The sequence below is a fragment of the Zonotrichia leucophrys genome, chromosome Z (genome assembly GCF_028769735.1).
Source record: "Zonotrichia leucophrys gambelii isolate GWCS_2022_RI chromosome Z, RI_Zleu_2.0, whole genome shotgun sequence".
Classification (NCBI taxonomy): domain Eukaryota; kingdom Metazoa; phylum Chordata; class Aves; order Passeriformes; family Passerellidae; genus Zonotrichia; species Zonotrichia leucophrys.
The window spans coordinates 2,452,981-2,469,514 of NC_088200.1; the positions used below are offsets into that span (position 1 = coordinate 2,452,981).

The 16,534-nt window shown below is 47.6% G+C and overlaps 2 protein-coding genes across 2 annotated transcripts in view; one reads left to right on the top strand and one right to left on the bottom strand.

Annotated features, from left to right (window-relative positions):
- The window catches only part of LOXHD1 (lipoxygenase homology PLAT domains 1), a 171,045-nt gene extending 164,598 nt beyond the window's left edge, over positions 1-6,447 (top strand). The window contains exons 38-40 of the mRNA XM_064736029.1: positions 974-1,112; positions 2,598-2,759; positions 5,967-6,447. Coding sequence (XP_064592099.1) covers positions 974-1,112; positions 2,598-2,759; positions 5,967-6,447 — 782 coding nt within the window. The remainder of the gene's footprint in view (positions 1-973; positions 1,113-2,597; positions 2,760-5,966) is intronic.
- Positions 6,448-15,191: 8,744 nt separating this feature from the next.
- The window catches only part of ARK2C (arkadia (RNF111) C-terminal like ring finger ubiquitin ligase 2C), a 50,522-nt gene continuing 49,179 nt past the window's right edge, over positions 15,192-16,534 (bottom strand). Inside the window, exon 8 of the mRNA XM_064736238.1 lies at positions 15,192-16,164. Within this exon, the coding sequence (XP_064592308.1) occupies positions 16,047-16,164 (118 nt within the window). The 3' untranslated portion in view covers positions 15,192-16,046. The remainder of the gene's footprint in view (positions 16,165-16,534) is intronic.

The window sequence follows — 16,534 nt, forward strand, 5'->3', positions numbered from 1 at the left end:
TGATCTCATTAGAACTAATGTGCTTGAGCCTTTGAGGTGGAAAATAAGTTCAGTCCTTAAAGCTTGGTAAGTAACATTGCTCCAGCTTCCTCCTTAACTGGTTCTGGGCTATGAGCTTAAGTGTCCCAGCTGAATATCACAGCTGAGCTTAACAGCCCATGGCCCTGGATCTGCTCTGGGTAATCCCCATGGGGCCAAGGCAATAACACTGCTGTCTGATGTGGGGGTGACTCAGCCAACAAGAGTCACTTAAACACACTGAGGGTATGCAGAGTCCATCTCAAGAACTACTGCACCAGTGCTCTTCTTCAGGAGAATTCTGAGGAGACAATAATCACATTACTGACAGGAGAATCCTGGGGAGACAATAATCACTTTACTGACAGGGGAATCCTGGGAATACAATCCTCACCGTGATTGTGCTCTGCCCCTGAAAAAATATCAGCCTTGTGAGGGCCATTCTGGGTACTTACAGGCCACCACAGCATCTGAGCACATCCTGCTGGGTGCATGGACACCCTCACTCTGATAGGAACAGTGGCACAAATTTAGGAAAAAAAAAAAAAAGAAAGAAAGAAAAGAAAATATGGAGGATTCAGGCTGTGTTTCAGATTAAATGCTCAGCACAGCATGGAGCTGGACACATATTGTTCAAGAGGGACCTCAATCATCCTTGTGGGTCCCTCCAACACAGAATATTCTATGATTCTAAGAATAACTCCATCTATTCTTGCTACCCAATTGAACAGGACTCATATTTTTCATGTATTCTATCCCAAACCACTTAGAAGTCAAAAGTCCCACAGATTTCAGTGTGTTTCCACCCTTACTTTGCAAAGGCTTGCTGTCTTGTGGGCTGTGATAAATATTAGGAAAAGGGGTTTTTAAGCAAAGTGACAGCCAAATGAAGAGATCTTGCAGGCCATCTGCTCTCCCTTTTCTGCTTAATGTGTGTGTTAATTATGCTTTAAAGCCTATGAGATTCTCACAGTAACCAGCGACAGAGAGGATGCAGATACAAAGGAAAACATCTGGATCATCCTGGAAGGGAAGATGGGCCGCTCAAAGGAATTCCTCATGGAAAACTCTTCCAAGAAAAGGAGGTTTGAAAGGTAGTGAGCAGGATGGTGGGCCAGAGGAACTCCCACCCACTGTGTGTCCTCCACAAATGCCACTTCTTCTTGCCATAGGGAGCTGTGTTTGTGCCATGCTGCTTCCAAAAAACTTGATGGCTTCCTAGTTGGATAACAGAGAAGATAGAAAATGAGTTTCTGGTGGGCAGCCACAGAGTAGGTTTTAGGACAACAAGAAAAAGGCATTTGGCAAAGGGAAATGTAGATATTGCATGTGTGTGTGTGTGTGTGTGTCCTTTTGTGTCTGTACATCCAAAGAGGCTCCTGGCGAGCCCCCAGGGAGGCTGAGTGGATTTTGAGCTGGGAGGAGCAGGAGGAAGCTGGAGGTGGTTTTAGTTCCTTTCGCAGCATCTCGCTGGGAGTGGGAATCAGAGAGAAAGTAATAACAGTTGGAGGCTGGATGTTGTCAGAGCTGCTCAGATCTGGCTTTGCAGACGGATCCGGGGGTGAGGCTGCCGGATCACTGTGGTGTGAGGAAAGGCAGGATCAGCCTCCTGCTGGAGGCACATCCATGGAACAGGGGGCATAGTCCTTCTCCCACGTGGGACCAAAGTGCTCCAGGTGTGAGCAGGGTTTGCTGCTTGTTTGAGGACAGGGAACACCCTCTGGAGATGGGGACCTCACCAAAGTCACGGGCACTGCTGGTGTTCTGCTGCTTTGCAGGGAGGAAAAGTGATGGATGACCAAATCACTTTTTCTGGTAAAGGAAGGTGCAATTCTGGCTCATGTGGGACACAATATGACTGACTGAGACACCACATGAAATATGAAAGAACAGGAGGAACTTCTTGAGCTGATGGTGCCCATGGAGAAGTTAGACATCCCTCTTCATTAGGCACAGTCTGTCCTTGGAGGGACCAAGGGCCAGCCCAATAAGGAAATGAACCCAACAGAAACTCAAGGAACACAACAGGAGTCCAGCCAACTCTTTGTCAGAAACCTATCAGGCCTGCCCATGGCAGGGGTTTGGAATTAGGTGAACTTTAGGGTCCTTTCCAGCCCAAACCATTCTGAGATTCTGTGATTTAATTGTTCCTCTGAGCTATTTCCAACTCAAGCTTCAGGAAGGGTGGCTCAACAAGCAAATTTAAAACAGCTATGGTGGGTAGATGTGTAACAGATACAGTATCTGTCAAGAATGAATGAATAAGTGCTGGAGAGGAAATTAGTCATTCTTTAGCTTTATCTATAATGAGGCAAATTGATTCTGTATGTGGAACAGCTCAAGTTTATCCTAGAAAGTCCTAGTGGCAACAATTTAAAGTGTCACCCCTAATCAGAGAAAATACTAAATTTAAATATGGAAATTATACTTTGTGTTGAATGATTGTAGGTTAAATCAAATGACTGTAAATGAAGGCTTATCCTCTATCTTCCATAGCCATGTGCAAATTACTTAATGTCCATATGAGGCAAGTCACTGGCAGCCTCCAGGATGCTGAAACTGCTCCCTGTCTCCTGCAGGGGAGCGACTGACACGTTCCAGTTTTCTTCAAAGAACCTTGGTGATATTGCAGCCATCTGTGTTGGTCACTGCCCAAAGGATGGGAAGAAGTCATCTGCAAAGGCTGATGTCTTCTGGCACGTCCAGGAGATCATTGTGACGGAGATGGAGCTTTGCAACAAGTAAGTGCCTTCTCACCTGCAAGGAGCTGCCCTGGGAGGACATGGGGCAGCTCAGCAGCTCTGCACACATCCTCCTGAAGCATTTCAGGCTTAGGAAATAACAGAAAGTCTTGTTTTCTGTTATGTAGTTTGGTGTATCAGGTGCAGAACGTCCTTGTCTGACTTGCCTGCACAATTTCTGAGTTGTTAGAGAGGGTGTTTGCATGTGCAGGTAACTTCATAAACAAGTTGGCTGAGGTGAGTCTCACAGCCAGGATGAACTGATGTCTCACATTATGAAAAATAACCAGAATGGCTAAAATTCAATTGTAGGATACTCTGCACAGACTGGTCTTTAAGTAAGCCTTGTGAAAGATTTCCTGGAAACAAAAGTAAGACAAAGGCTGAACCTCTGATTCCGACCAGTTCGGATGAGAGATCCTCCTGGTCTGGTCCAAAAGGCCACACATCACTGGAGAGGCTGCAGTCCTGCAGCTCAGCCATGCCTGTAGAGCCCTGAGCAGGGTCAGGCCATGCACACTTTGATCTGAGCCCCATCTCTGGGAGGGGAGCAGATTCCACAGGAGCAGAGGAGATCACCCACCTGCAGAACAAACTGCACTCCAGTAAAACAGTCCATGACATTAATTGTGGATTTCTTCTCTTCTCCATGATATTTCCATTGCTGCTGAAGAATTTAACTATGAGGAGTTTGTTCCAGCTGAGACAATTGAGTGTTTAAGAAGAAATCCTTGAAGTGGTGAGGTTTTTTTTTAGAAGCTAAGAGTCTCTCCTAGCAAATTAATCAGCCAACTGAAGAGCCTTAATAATATTTGCTGAATGAAAACTCAGTCAATTGCATACTAAAACATGCTCTTTTCTCCTGGTGGGGAAAAGCCTGGAACCCTCTGAGTCCAGCTGTGCAATCAGATCCATGCACTGAACTCACTGGGAGCATGCTGAAACTGCTGGGACAGTGTGCTGTGAGGGGGCCAAAGGTTTTCTCATAAAATCTCACATTTTGGAGATTGTTTTAAATTAGAGAGGGCAGCCAGAAGGTGTGGGTAAAGCCTGCATTCTGTCCTTGCACTGGAGCAGGGCTCCAGCTCTGCAGATGCAGCACTTCACAGAGGTGTTTGCTGTGCACACGAGCAACTGGAGAGCTTGCACCATGAGAACAAGTTCTCACTTCAGGAATAACCCATCCCAGATATCAAAAAACCTACCCAGACAAGCCAAAAACCAAGTTTAAAGAGTTAACAGATTGTTGCAGCAATAGTTTTGAATTATACTAGGATTTTTCCTTTCTTAGTATGTAAAAAGGTACTATTTAAAGATTTTCCTTGCATATTTCAGGGCTATAAAGGTTTTGTTTTTTTTTTTTTTTTGCCCCTTGTGAAGATTGGCATGCACCATTTCACTTCCAGACCATGAGATATTACACAGCTGAGGAAATTCGTCTTCAGCACTGGGAATCCTCTCCATCATACTCTCATGAAGTTTTTCTGCCCCTGAGCCTAAAATTTTGCTCTTCCTGGAATCTACAGAAATTCCATCACTCTCTTCAAGCAGTTTTTCTGTCCCAGAGTGTAAATTTTTTTCCCCTGGAATTTCTCATCTACAAAGCTTCTTCCCAGGGAATAAGTGCTTCACTTTGTGTGCAGAAAATGCCAAGAGTATAGGAAGTGCTTAAGAAACACCATGCAGCAGGATTCACAGTGACCCTTCCTCCAGGTGTTTATTTTACACACGCACTGCAATCCATTCAGGACTCCACACTCCATTCAGGAGGACCTGCTGCAGTTCAGTGAAGGTGGGGAAGGGGCAGAAGCTCATTTGGAACTGATCTGCATCACTGGAAATTTAATATGTCATTAAAAGCAGAGTGCTCCAGCCCCTGGCTGAGTGCCAGCTACGAGGAAATTTATGGATGTGCTCGGTGCTCCCTGCACATCACCAGACAGCACTGTTGGCATGTGGTACCTCTCATTTCCCTGTTCCCACTTTTTCTGTTCCCTGCTAAGGATGACACAGGTGATCTAGAAAGGGCAGGGGAGATTTAAACCTCCTTCATCTTTCCTGTTCCTTTTTTTTATGCCTTTTTCCTGCTTTAGCTCTGGGCCTGACTGCTCGTCCTGCCTTGGTGGGTCTGGAACTGGTCATGCCATTGCACAGGCTGAAGGAAAACATGACAAGAGCCACAGAGATCCTTCCCACGTGCAGTGTGTCTGCAGCTGTGTGGGGAGAGGTCATATTTTTCCAGCTGCAAAGTTCCATCGTGGCTCTCTTTCTAGAGAAATATTCAAGTTCTGGTACATGTAGGGGAAAATGCTGAAACAGCATTAATATTGGCCAGTTTAGTAGAATTCACACTCCCTAACTTTCTGGCTACATTTTTGTACCAACAATGTGGTACAGGTGGACAGGGCCTGTCCCTGTGCTGGCACTGCTGGGACACCTGCAGTGCTGGGGACAGCTCTGGGCCCTCAGCACAAGAGAGACACTGAGGGGCTGGAAAGGCCCTTTGGGAAAGGCCCTGGGGGTGCTGGTGCCAGGGGCTGGACACGGGCCCAGAGTGCCCAGGGGGGCAGGAGGCCAATGGGCCCTGGGCTGTCCCAGCCAGGCTGTGACACAGCCCCAGGGCAGGGCCTGTCCCTGTGCCGGCACTGCTGAGGCAGCTCCAGTGCTGGGGACAGCTCTGGGCCCTCAGCACAAGAGAGACACCGAGGGGCTGGAGCGTGTCCAGGGCAGGGAACGGAGCTGGGAAGGGGCTGGAGCCCCAGGAGAGGCTGAGGGAGCTGGGAAGGGGCTGAGCCTGGAGCAAAGGAGGCTCAGGGGGCCCTTGTGGCTCTGCACAGCTCCTGACAGGAGGGGACAGCCGGGGAACAGGGCTGTGCTCCAGGGAACAGGGACAGGAGCAGAGGGAACGGCCTCAGGCTGGGCCAGGGGAAAGATAGATTGGATATTGTGGAAAACTTCTTCATCCAAGGAGCTGTCCAGCCCTGGCACAGCTGCCCAGGGCAGTGGTGGAGTTGCCATCCCTGGAGGGGTTTAAAAGCTGTGTGGATGTGGCACTTTGGGAACATGGGGCAGTGCTGGGGTGGGGTAGCACTTTGACTCAATGATCCTAGAAGGCTTTTCCAACACAAACAATCCCACAATTCCCTCACATTTGCCCCATAAAGTGGCCGTGGATGCCACTAACCTTCCCCTTGTTCCCCGCGTCAGGTACTTCTTCAGGTGCAACGCGAAGATCCCTCTGCGCTACAAGCGGCGAGACTACAAAGTCTTCGAGTGTGCCAAGGTCACCGAGAGCTTTGCCAGCAAAGCCCGGAGCCTGGTGCCAGTGAAATACGAGACCATCGTGGTCACGGGCTTCGAGAAGGGCGCGGGCACCGACGCCAACGTGTTCATCACCATCTACGGCCTGAACGGCGACTCGGGCCGGCGCGCGCTCCGGCAGAAGTTCAGGAACCTCTTCGAGCGAGGCAAAACCAGCAGGTTTTACCTGGAAACGCTGGACATGGGGGAGCTGAAGAAGGTCAAGATTGAGCACGACAACAGCGGGCTGGCTCCGGGCTGGCTGGTGGAGAGGGTGGAGATCACCAACTCGGCCACTGGCGTCACCACCATATTTCCCTGTGGGAAGTGGCTGGATGAAAACCGAGGGGATGGGTTAATCTGTAGGGATCTTTTTCCTAGGTACTGAGGAGGATTTTGGTCCCTTCAGTATGCATTTTTTTTCTCATTATACTGTTTTATATTGCCTTTTACTTTTTAATACGCTGCCTTTTGTATTGAGAAATTTTTAGTAGCTTCTTCCTGGGTTAACATTTTGTAAAAGTAATGTTGCTTTTTTTTTTTTTTAAAGTGCACATAAAACTTTTAATTAAATAAATGCATTTATTGGTTATTTATGATTAAAAGCTACAACCAGCAGAGATATAAACTTTTCTGTACCAGCTCAGATGTTTCTGCTTTCAGTGCTATGCCTTGACAGAGCTGAGAATACCCACTGACCTACTCCACTGATAGGCTCCACTTTTAGATAAGCATAGAGGTTAAGCTAATTGAGACATTTTTATTTAAGAAAATTGAGCTTGGAGATCCCAGATTTTTCCCACTTCTGGCAACTGCAAGCTCTGCACGTCCATACACACATATGGACATCTCCAAGGGCACCACATCAAAACACAGCAGGCACAGTGGGATGTTCCATGGGGAGTTTGGGGAGCATCTGCATCCACCCAGCCAGGTCTCAAGCAGTGGGATCTGGGTGATGTTTTCTGCCCTGTGAGCTTTTTTTCCCCCAGGGCAGACTTTGCTCCCTGGCTGAATTCCTACAACTCTGCCAAGAGCTGGGATCTATGGTTACAGCTGCCAGTGCAAACGACCTTCCAGATAATCAATTCCACAGCAAGGAAGCTGTGCTAACTATATTCAAAGCTGACTCAGGATAATCATACCCTACATGGCCTGAATACCAGCTCTGTTTCAGAGCAAATGCCATGCATTTCAACTTTTTTTTTCCTTTAATAAGGATTGCTGGGTTTTGTCTTTTTCCGTGGCTCAGAAGGGATTTCCTGGAGGCAGTAAGGGCCAGTGCTCCTGTCAATGAGCTCTTCCCAGGCACTCACATCTCTACAGGTACCAACAAGAAAATCTGCCCACAAATCATTGCTTCTGGAGCCCTGTCTCTCTCTCCAGGGTGCAAAGCAGCAGGACACATCCTTAAGAGGAAAAAGGGAGGTGTTTGAGGACCTTCCTCCCGGCCCACCCTCTGCCAGAAGCTGGCTTTAAACAAGAACTTTGCAAGAATAGGGATCAAAGGGGTCAGGAGTGGGCTCAACCCACCAAGCCCACCCACCCCAGCAGTTCCTGGGTTGAGGATGATGCTTCTGCTGGGACCATGCCTGGATGTGCCTGGCCACGAGGCAGGACTGTCCCACTGCTCAGTCCCTCACTCCTCATGGGCAAAGGAGGCCCAGCAAAGCCTGGTGATGCTGAGACAGGAGTCAGAAGCATCTTAGAAATGCTGTTGATTGCTCAGAGGTATTTGAAAGCTCCTAACCCACTGAAGCCCTTCCAGGGAAGTTCTGGATTTCTTCTTCCCACGGCAGGCACCACCAAAGAGACATGACCTTATATCATGGCTGTCTCTGCCAGCTCACAAATAATAGCCCAGACTAATTCATTTTAGAAACCTTTATGGTAACTGATGGTTCTGGAGCAGAACAAGTTGCTTAAATGAGCCCGGTAATCAACCTCATCAGGGATCAGCTATTCACTGAGAGGAATAATAACAACAGCAGCCTTTGCTGGCTGTGCTCTCCCTCCTCATGGCAGACTGGTGTGCCCAGCCCCTGGCAAGGAGCAGGAGGAGCTGAACAGCTCTTAGGAGGGCTGGAGGTGATTGCTAGGGTCTGACTGCATCCCTGGGACCCTGCTGGGATGGAGTTCAGACTCCCTGGATACCCAGGGCGTCCCGTGAATGGAGTCTGGAGCATCTGGGTTTGCTGTTCTTGTGCAGCGTCATTGCAGTTCCCCAGCAGGTGTCTGAAGCAAAATAAGGGTCAGGCTTTTGATCTCCCTGCATTCCCTCCCACCCAAGTTTGACCAGCACTGTGGAAAAAAAAATCCTCTCCTGTCAAGAGGTTTGGCCCCTTTTCAGAGTGCTGCTGTGAAATAGGAGTTTGTCCCTGTGCAGTGCTGCAGTCCCAGCATTTCCAGCTGGCTCCAGTCACCCCTACTTGGTACAGGGTGGGGGGAAAGACGATTTTAGAGCAGTTTAACTCCTGCCACCCCCTGGGCAAGCTCACTGCACTGGCACCTGCTTCCATGGCCAGGTTGGACAGGGTTGAGAGCAACCTGTTCTAGTGGAAGGTGTCCCTGCCCATGGCAGGGGTGGGAACAGAATCTTTAAGGTCCCTTCCAGCCCAAACCATTCTGTGAGCCCATGGTGATTCTATGGTTCCAGGATTCTTCTATGATTCCATATGATTCCATTCCTCCCTGGGGAGCAGGGAGGCAGCTCCTGATCCACACACCATCCCTCCCTGGGGCAAGGAGGAAAGATAAATTCTTACCTTGTGTGTGAAATGTGCTCATGTCTGGGAGGAATCACAGGTGGCAAGTGGCCAGAAACACGGGTTGAGGCACAGGAATTAATATCTTCAGGGTGACCAAACCACTGTGCAGGTGGGAGATGGGTTTGTGGGCACCTGAGGTCATCAAGGCCTCCTGCCATCTCTGGACAGGCTTATTCAGCACCAAAGCCCCAGGCAAAGCTGCCAGGAGCTGAAAAGGACCAAGGAGAGTTTGCTGATAGAGGGTCAGCACCCACACTGACTCCAGAAGGCAGCCTTGGCAAAGCATGAAGGAACTCTGCTTTTTTCCACTTCAAACAAGCCCCTCCTCAGTGCAAAGCTCAGCTCCACCCTGGCTCTGGGGAATCCCTCTGTTTCTACAACAGCTGCTGCAGAAGTAATAAGGCAAGAGTGGAGCTTTTCCAGAGGCTGGATTTGCGTTAAGCTGCTAGATCCAACAGTTTCTTGGACAAGTGGAGATCTAGGGAGGAGAAAAGCCAAAACTTTCCTAGTCCTGTGCCTTTTGCAGGGCTTAGTCAATCTTTTCCTGTGGAGGCCAAGCAGCCCAAGGCTGGTATGTTGGGCAGATTCAAAGCTCCTGCTCCCACCACCAACCTCTACCTTCTTTTTTTTCCACTTTATTTCCTAATTGGTGGCATTTTAATGCACATTCCTTCATCCTAAAACAACAATGTAAATAAGAAGCAAGAGCAAAGGGCAAGATTGGTAGCACTCAGTGTGAATCTTCAAAACCTGGCTGTGCCATTTGTGTTCTCCATCATTTTGGAACTCTGATGAAGTTCTGTGTTCACCAAATTTAGGTTTACCAAAGCACTTGGGTGCTGCCAGTGAAAACAAGCATTCACAAGGGGTACTTAGCAGTGTTTCATGCTGAAGGACCAGTTGCCTCTTGGTGCAGGACACAGAAAATTATTTGCAAATCTCTTTGAAATTGTTGCTAAGCATTTTTGGTAGCATCATATCCCTATGTGAACCCTAGGCTTATGAAGGGGCAATGACTGAGATGTGAAGTATCTTACGCTCTGTGTGTAGAAAATATCTTTTGCTCCTTCCTCATGTCTAGAGGCCAACTGTAAATTGGAAAAGAGCTAAAATGAAAAAAATTTTAAAAAAAAAGAAAAAAAAGAAAAACTAAATTTATTAATGAGGTTATACAGCTCTGAGATGCAGCCTGTGGGCCAGGCCCAGATTTAGGCACCACAAAACGCTGGATAATAATGGTTAGGGGCTCTATTTCTCAACCCTGGGCAGCTGCAGTGAGAGCAGATGCTGGTGGTGAATAAAGATGTTGCATTTTGGTCTGTGCTGCTGTGCTGTGATGGGCAGAGCCCCTCTCCCTCCCCAGGCAGGCTCTGAGCTCAGCAGGGCTGTTATCAGATTGTGGCAGATCCTTTGCTGCTCCAGCTCCAAAACAAACCTGATTGCATCTGCAGCACCTCTCTCAGCAGCGTCACCCCTCTGAAGGACATCAGCAGGATCTCGGTGAGAAACTGAGATTTTCCACAGCTGGACCAGCGGGTCACTTTTAACCTGTTTTCTGTTTTCTGGGTTTCTAAAAGCCTCCTGTAACAAGAGGTTCGTGTGGTGTGAACACGGTTCATCCCTTATGCAGCTTTTGATGGATGCTGGGGGAGCCGGCAATTCCCTTCAGCCACAGGAACCAAAGCTCTGTGATCAGCAGCCACTTGTCTCCAAGGCTTATTTAAGTCTAATCACACAGTCAAAGCTGGGCACTGGCCTCAGCTTTTCAGGAGGAGCAGCTGAATCAAGAGTGGGCAGGAGCAGAGAGTGGCACCATTGGTTGTGGGAGGAAATAAGAGCACGGGAGGATCTACAGAATGGAGTTTGGAGGATGCAAAATTGGGTGTATGACCCATTGGATTCTCCAATGGGTAGCAAAAAGGGCTGAAAATACCCCCAAATGTATAGGTTTGAAGGGTTTGGGGTTTTTCTTTTCTTCCAGTCAATTTCCCCTTCCTAGTTATTAAAGCGGAGAGCCAGGCCAAAGGAAATCCTTCTCCACCAGGAGAGAGGGTGGGAGAACCTGTTGATACCTCTGCAGGACTTGCTATAAATACCTTACAGGCACTGTGTGATGTATTTAGAGGAGAAATCTCTCTTTAACAGGCAATTTCCTGAAATTCTAGAAAGCCTTTTGGTACCTGATGACCAAACTGGTGCCACAGAGCACAGCAATGTGCCCAGTGTGGAGAGTCTCACCTCACCTCTGCCGTGGGGCCCAGCCACCAGCAGCCTCTGCAAACCAGATGGGCAGGGGATTTTTTACCCCAGCAGTGCTTCTCGAGCTCATCGAAGACACAAGCAGTGGAAGGAGAATTGATTCCAACCCAAAGAAACCAGAAATGAGCAGCAAATAAAGACCAAGCGACCGCCCTGGCAGGTGTCTTCTGCGTGGCACAGGTTTATAGTTAGCAATGCGGTTTGTTTTATTAGTTATAAATAAAGTACAAAAAGTCCACCAAAAGTGAATCTAAGCATTTACACAATTTCTAATGTCTTTCCATTTCTTCAATGCACTATTGCTTTAATATTAATAATAAATATTTTTCTAGCTTTCTTCTATAAAATAGTCTATGTAGCAAAATGTTGCACAGCACAACAGAACAGCAGTAGGAATACAAAAATGTGGGTGATCCTTTCACCTGCCTGGGTCATTAAAGGAGAGGGGATTTTGTTTACTCGCTCCTTGTTTTGCTTATCCCTCTTGCAGTGACTTTGTGGGGGAGGACAGCCAACCCCCCAGTCCCCACACAGCTCAAAATCACAGCTCCAGGCTACAGGGGAGGAGTGTTACAGAGCAGCAAGGTAAAAAACACAGACAGGTTTAAAACCTGGGGTAAGGCAAAGTCAACAAAGCAGCGCAGCACCCTGAAGGGACAGAGAGAAAAGAATTAAGGTACTGTGATTTTGTGCCTTTCTAACCCAACTGAGAATTTCGTCCAGAGCCTTTTTGTGGGGAGGATGGCTACTCACTGAGCACATGCATCAAACCCCACTTCTGCCTGTACACAGCTAAATGTCTGCACTGACCAAGCATGGTTATGGCTTAAAGCTTAAAATGTTATCAGAGGTTCTCTAACCTTCTGGCAAAGCTGGAACTTGTGATACTCAGGAGCCTTTGGGGAAAGGGCAATGCATTGCAAGAGTGGTGCAGCCATGGCAGGATGGGGATGCTTGGCCATGTCATTTTGGGGCTGACCCCCTTCTTGGGGGCAGGAGGGCTCTGGAGTGGGTCCCAACTCTACACTGGATTAAAAAACTCCAAACTGAGGCTCCCTCCTGTACAGGAGGGGTGAAGCCAACTGGTCAAGATCAGTGTTAAGCGTTTCTGCCCCTTGCATGTGTCAGAGCTGGGTTACAGCCAGTGCCCATGGCAGGCGCTGCAAGGAGATGGCAAACGGATCCCGCGTCCATCCCAACCACTCTCAGCTAGACACGGTGCCACAGGATCACAGAATTGCTTGGGCTGGAAGCGACCCTAAAGCTCATCTCATTCCACCCCCTGCCGTGGGCAGGGACAGCTTCCACTATCCCAGGTTGCTCCGAGTCCCATCCAACCTGGCATGGATGCTTCCAGGCATGGGGCAGCCACAGCTTCTCTGGAAAACCTGTACCAGGGCCTTCCTAGCCTCTGAGTAAGGAAGCCAACCCCTAAAACCTGCATTGAATCCCTCAGTTCTGTTGCCTCCAAGCTTAAATTCACCCTATTGCCTCCTTCACCCCAGCTGGGTGCACACACAGAGGGTGAAAAGAGCCAAACCAAGCACTGATAGACGCCAAAAATTACAGAGCCACCAAACCTGGGCTTTTGACACAATCTTGCACTAAAGGCATGCATTGCCCCTTGCAGTGGGGGCCTGCCGGGTGTTATTGCAGGGTCACACAAGCAGCAGCAGCAGCAGCAGCAGCAGCAGCAGCAGCAGCATCACCAGAGGCATCAGGGACAGGGCAGTACCAAGAAACAACCAAAACGTTTTGGTTTATGCAGAGCGTCGTTAACCGCCTTCAATGCGCAAGGACGCAAGTGAAAGGATCACCAGAGTTTGATTATGAGTGCAAATAATATTCATATATATGTGCTAAACACAGTCACTATATTGCAGTTTTCCACTATGTCACAGCATACAGAATCAAAGGTTTGCATTTTTATGGAATGTATCCAAGGTAACAGCACCACAGTAATACAGTTTGTAATCACACACCCTGATTTTTTTCTCTTTTTTTTTTTTTTACTGTTTTTGACAAGATAAGCATTACCCCCCACATCCCCTGTTTAATTTTATTTTAAGTACCGATGCATGCAAAGCATTCCATTCCCAGAAACAATGCAAAAATGAGGTAATAGGAGTAATAAAAAAAATTAGTAGTAATTTCTAAATAAATAAATTATAATTAAATTGCAAAAAAACAACTATAAAAATAATTAAATTAGAACCCACAATATCTACAAGTTAGTCATAAATTATGATTGTTAAATATAAGGCATTTAAACTCACAAAACCCTGTAAACTATTGATGTTTTGTTTCTAGATTTTTTGTTGTTGTTGTTGTTGATGTTTGTTTTGTTTTGTTTTGTTTTTAAACTCACGATCCTAACTCGCAACCTAGTTGTACAAATTATTTAAACACAAAGGAACCTGACACACTGATACAACTCCAGACACTGTAAATTCGCACGCACCTTGGGATCAGTCACTCACACGAGACCATGGGAGTTTGGTGCTTTTCTTCATCAAAGGTTTGCTTGTTTTTTTTGTTTGTTTGGTTTGGTTTTTTTTTTCAGTTTGATCAATCTTTTTATTCTTTTTTTTAAAAACTGTGCTTGTTTATTAGGCAAATAGTAACACTTTGTCATAGGCTTTAAAAGAAAACACAGGGTCCAGAAGTGTTCCTCATTCCCTCCCCACCCAGTGGGGGTGTCAATCCCCCTGTTGCTCTCCCTGCTTCTCCCCCACAGGTCACACCTGGGCAGACCAAACCTGCAGAGTATTTTACCACCAAAACCTTTCTTTGCTTGTCATGGTATTAGTATTATTAGTATTATTTGTAATGCTGCTTCAATGCTGGTGGAGCAAGACCCATAGGTATCCATGGGCCACTCCCTGACCATGGACATCAGGGCTGGGACCACCACATTCCCCAAGAAGCCGTCACTTGTGCTGGGTGGCAAATGTGCCATAAAGTCATGGAATGGCTTGGGCTGGGAGGGACCTCAAAGCTCATCTTGTTCCAAACACCCTACCGTGGGCAGGGACACCTTCCACTAGGCCAGGTCACTCCAGACCCCGTCCTGCCTGGCCTTCAGCACTTCCAGGGTTCTCTGGGCAACCAGGGCTTCCCCGCCCTCACAGCCAAGAACTTCTGACTTATACATCTTCCCTGTATGTCACCATTTGTCTCCTTCCTCTCTCTCCCACCTGCTTTGGCACACAATGAGAGGCTCCTGCACCCTCACATGGGGCTTCCCTTCTTGTCTCTCCTCTCTCACTGGGTGAAAAAGTAAATCTCTGTGTGCCTCTGAGGTTGGTGTTTTCCAGTTACAGCTCATGAGAATCTTGCAGTTTCTCAGATGAAAGTTTATGACTGAATCTACTTGGGAGAGCATTTCTCTCCAGTGAAACATATGCTCAGGGGAGACAGAAATCATTCCCACCACACCAACATTTTCAATAGATTATGTTTCTAATTCCCCTGCTGCCTCTCTGCAGCTCCTTTCTCCCTTAGTATGAAAGAAAAAAAAAAAAAAAAAGAAACAAAAAGAAAACTACAGGTTTTGGTTATGAATGTCGGTTTTCCCGAGGGTTTTCCGCCTGATCCCTGCGGTTGGCTGGCGTACTGAGGTCTTTTTTTTTTTTTTTTTGTTTAGGGGGAGCATGGATTGCAACAGCTCACTCCTTTGGGTATTACCTCTTAATTCTGTTTTGAGTGTTAATGTGATTAAGTTTCATTTTAACAGCCACTGATTGCTCCGTGTGGGTACGGCCTGAAACGTGCACAGCAGCCCGTGAGGGCGCAGGGGCGCGCGCTTTGGGACAGGTCACGGCTCCCAAAAGTGGCAGCCCCATCTCCACCCTGCCTTCCCCTCCCACGACCAAGAGTTCATGGTCTCAGCAGTGTCTTGTGAGCATCGAGTTCTCTTCTGCCCCCTTATCAAGAGATGCTTTGGCAATGGGAGGAGAGTCAACGTTTTGCACCTCTCGGCGCCTTTGTCACGCCCCAAAGAGCAGCGGAAGGCGCCGTCTCCCGTAACCATCACTTTGGAGAAGTGCCGGCGAAGCCAACACGCCACACAGCTCACAGAAGAAAGCATCACGGACAATTGCAATCATGTAGACAGAACTTCCTTGGATTTTGATATGACAAGCTACTTTGTTAAATACAGAAAGCAAAGAAACAGCATCTACTCAAATACTGTGCTGCTACAGAAAGTGTCCAGCACCAGCAGACAAGCAGGAACGAAGCTTTTCCCTACTGCTTCGTTCATTTTATCCCCAATTTTTATTTTTATTAAGCTTCTCTAAATTTGCAACACACTGTAAATGCAAGGGAAAGAAGCACACGCGGCTGAGGCAAAGAGCACAAACCCTTCTGACTGTAAACAGGATTTTGCTTTTCCTCCCCTTTCCCCCACCCCAAGGATGGGGATATTTGACCTCTTTATTTCCCCTTCTGCAATGTATTAATCAGGCACCAAAATAAGGAATCTATGAAAAAATATTTGGTGCAAATTAGGTAACAGCAACATGTCCACCACAAGATGAGTAGGGCATCAAACACAACATTTCTTAAGCTAACATGCTCCAGCTGCCATCCATAGAAATAGCTAAAGGACCCCTAACATGTTTCTACATATTTGAGAGGTATATATACAATCCCCATAAAAAGCAGGATTGACAGGCCGGACTAACCACAACTAGTTCCTTCATATTCAACACTAAAATCTTCTGCAGCACAGGGTCTCTGAGCTCCGGGAATGCCAGCTCCCTTTCACTGGGCCTGTATCCTGCGTATATGTGCAACATCTCCTACTGCTAGATATTGTATCACCTCCTCCTTCTCCTCACTACCGTGCCTGCAGACTTCCCCTCTCAATCAAATGGCTCAGAAGGCAAAAAATTTCGCTGCAAGGGTGTATGGCCATACGACCTGGTAAGGAAAATGGTGTGTCCAGCCAGTCTTTTCAGCTGTCCGAGCCGAGCTGTGTTTCAATGTCCACCCTGCAGATCGGGCACTTCTTGCTGGTGGCCAGCCACTGGTCCACGCACACTTGGTGAAAGAGATGCATGCAGGGCAACCGCCTGCAGAGAGAAAAACACCACTGTTAGGGTGGAGGAGGTCCAAGGGAGCAAAAAGAGCTGAAAAACAGCATCTGGGGCTGCTTGGAACATGGGAAACATTCCTGTGGTGGTACCATTGCCACCAAGGTCCAGCAGCCTTTCCCAGCCATGCCAGTTCACACAGGGCAGTGGGCTGGAGACAGTGTCCTCCTTGGCCTATTAGAAACCCCCACACCATCCTGAATTGAGTTGCTCCAGTTATTAATTGTGCTGGCTGCTAATTTTTAACCTTTCAGGAGCAACGTTATACTCCAAAGCCTCTTAGCTCTTCATGGTTGTGTCACATTAGCAGTCAGGTGGGCCCACACTGTTCCTGCATGTGTGTCCCCAG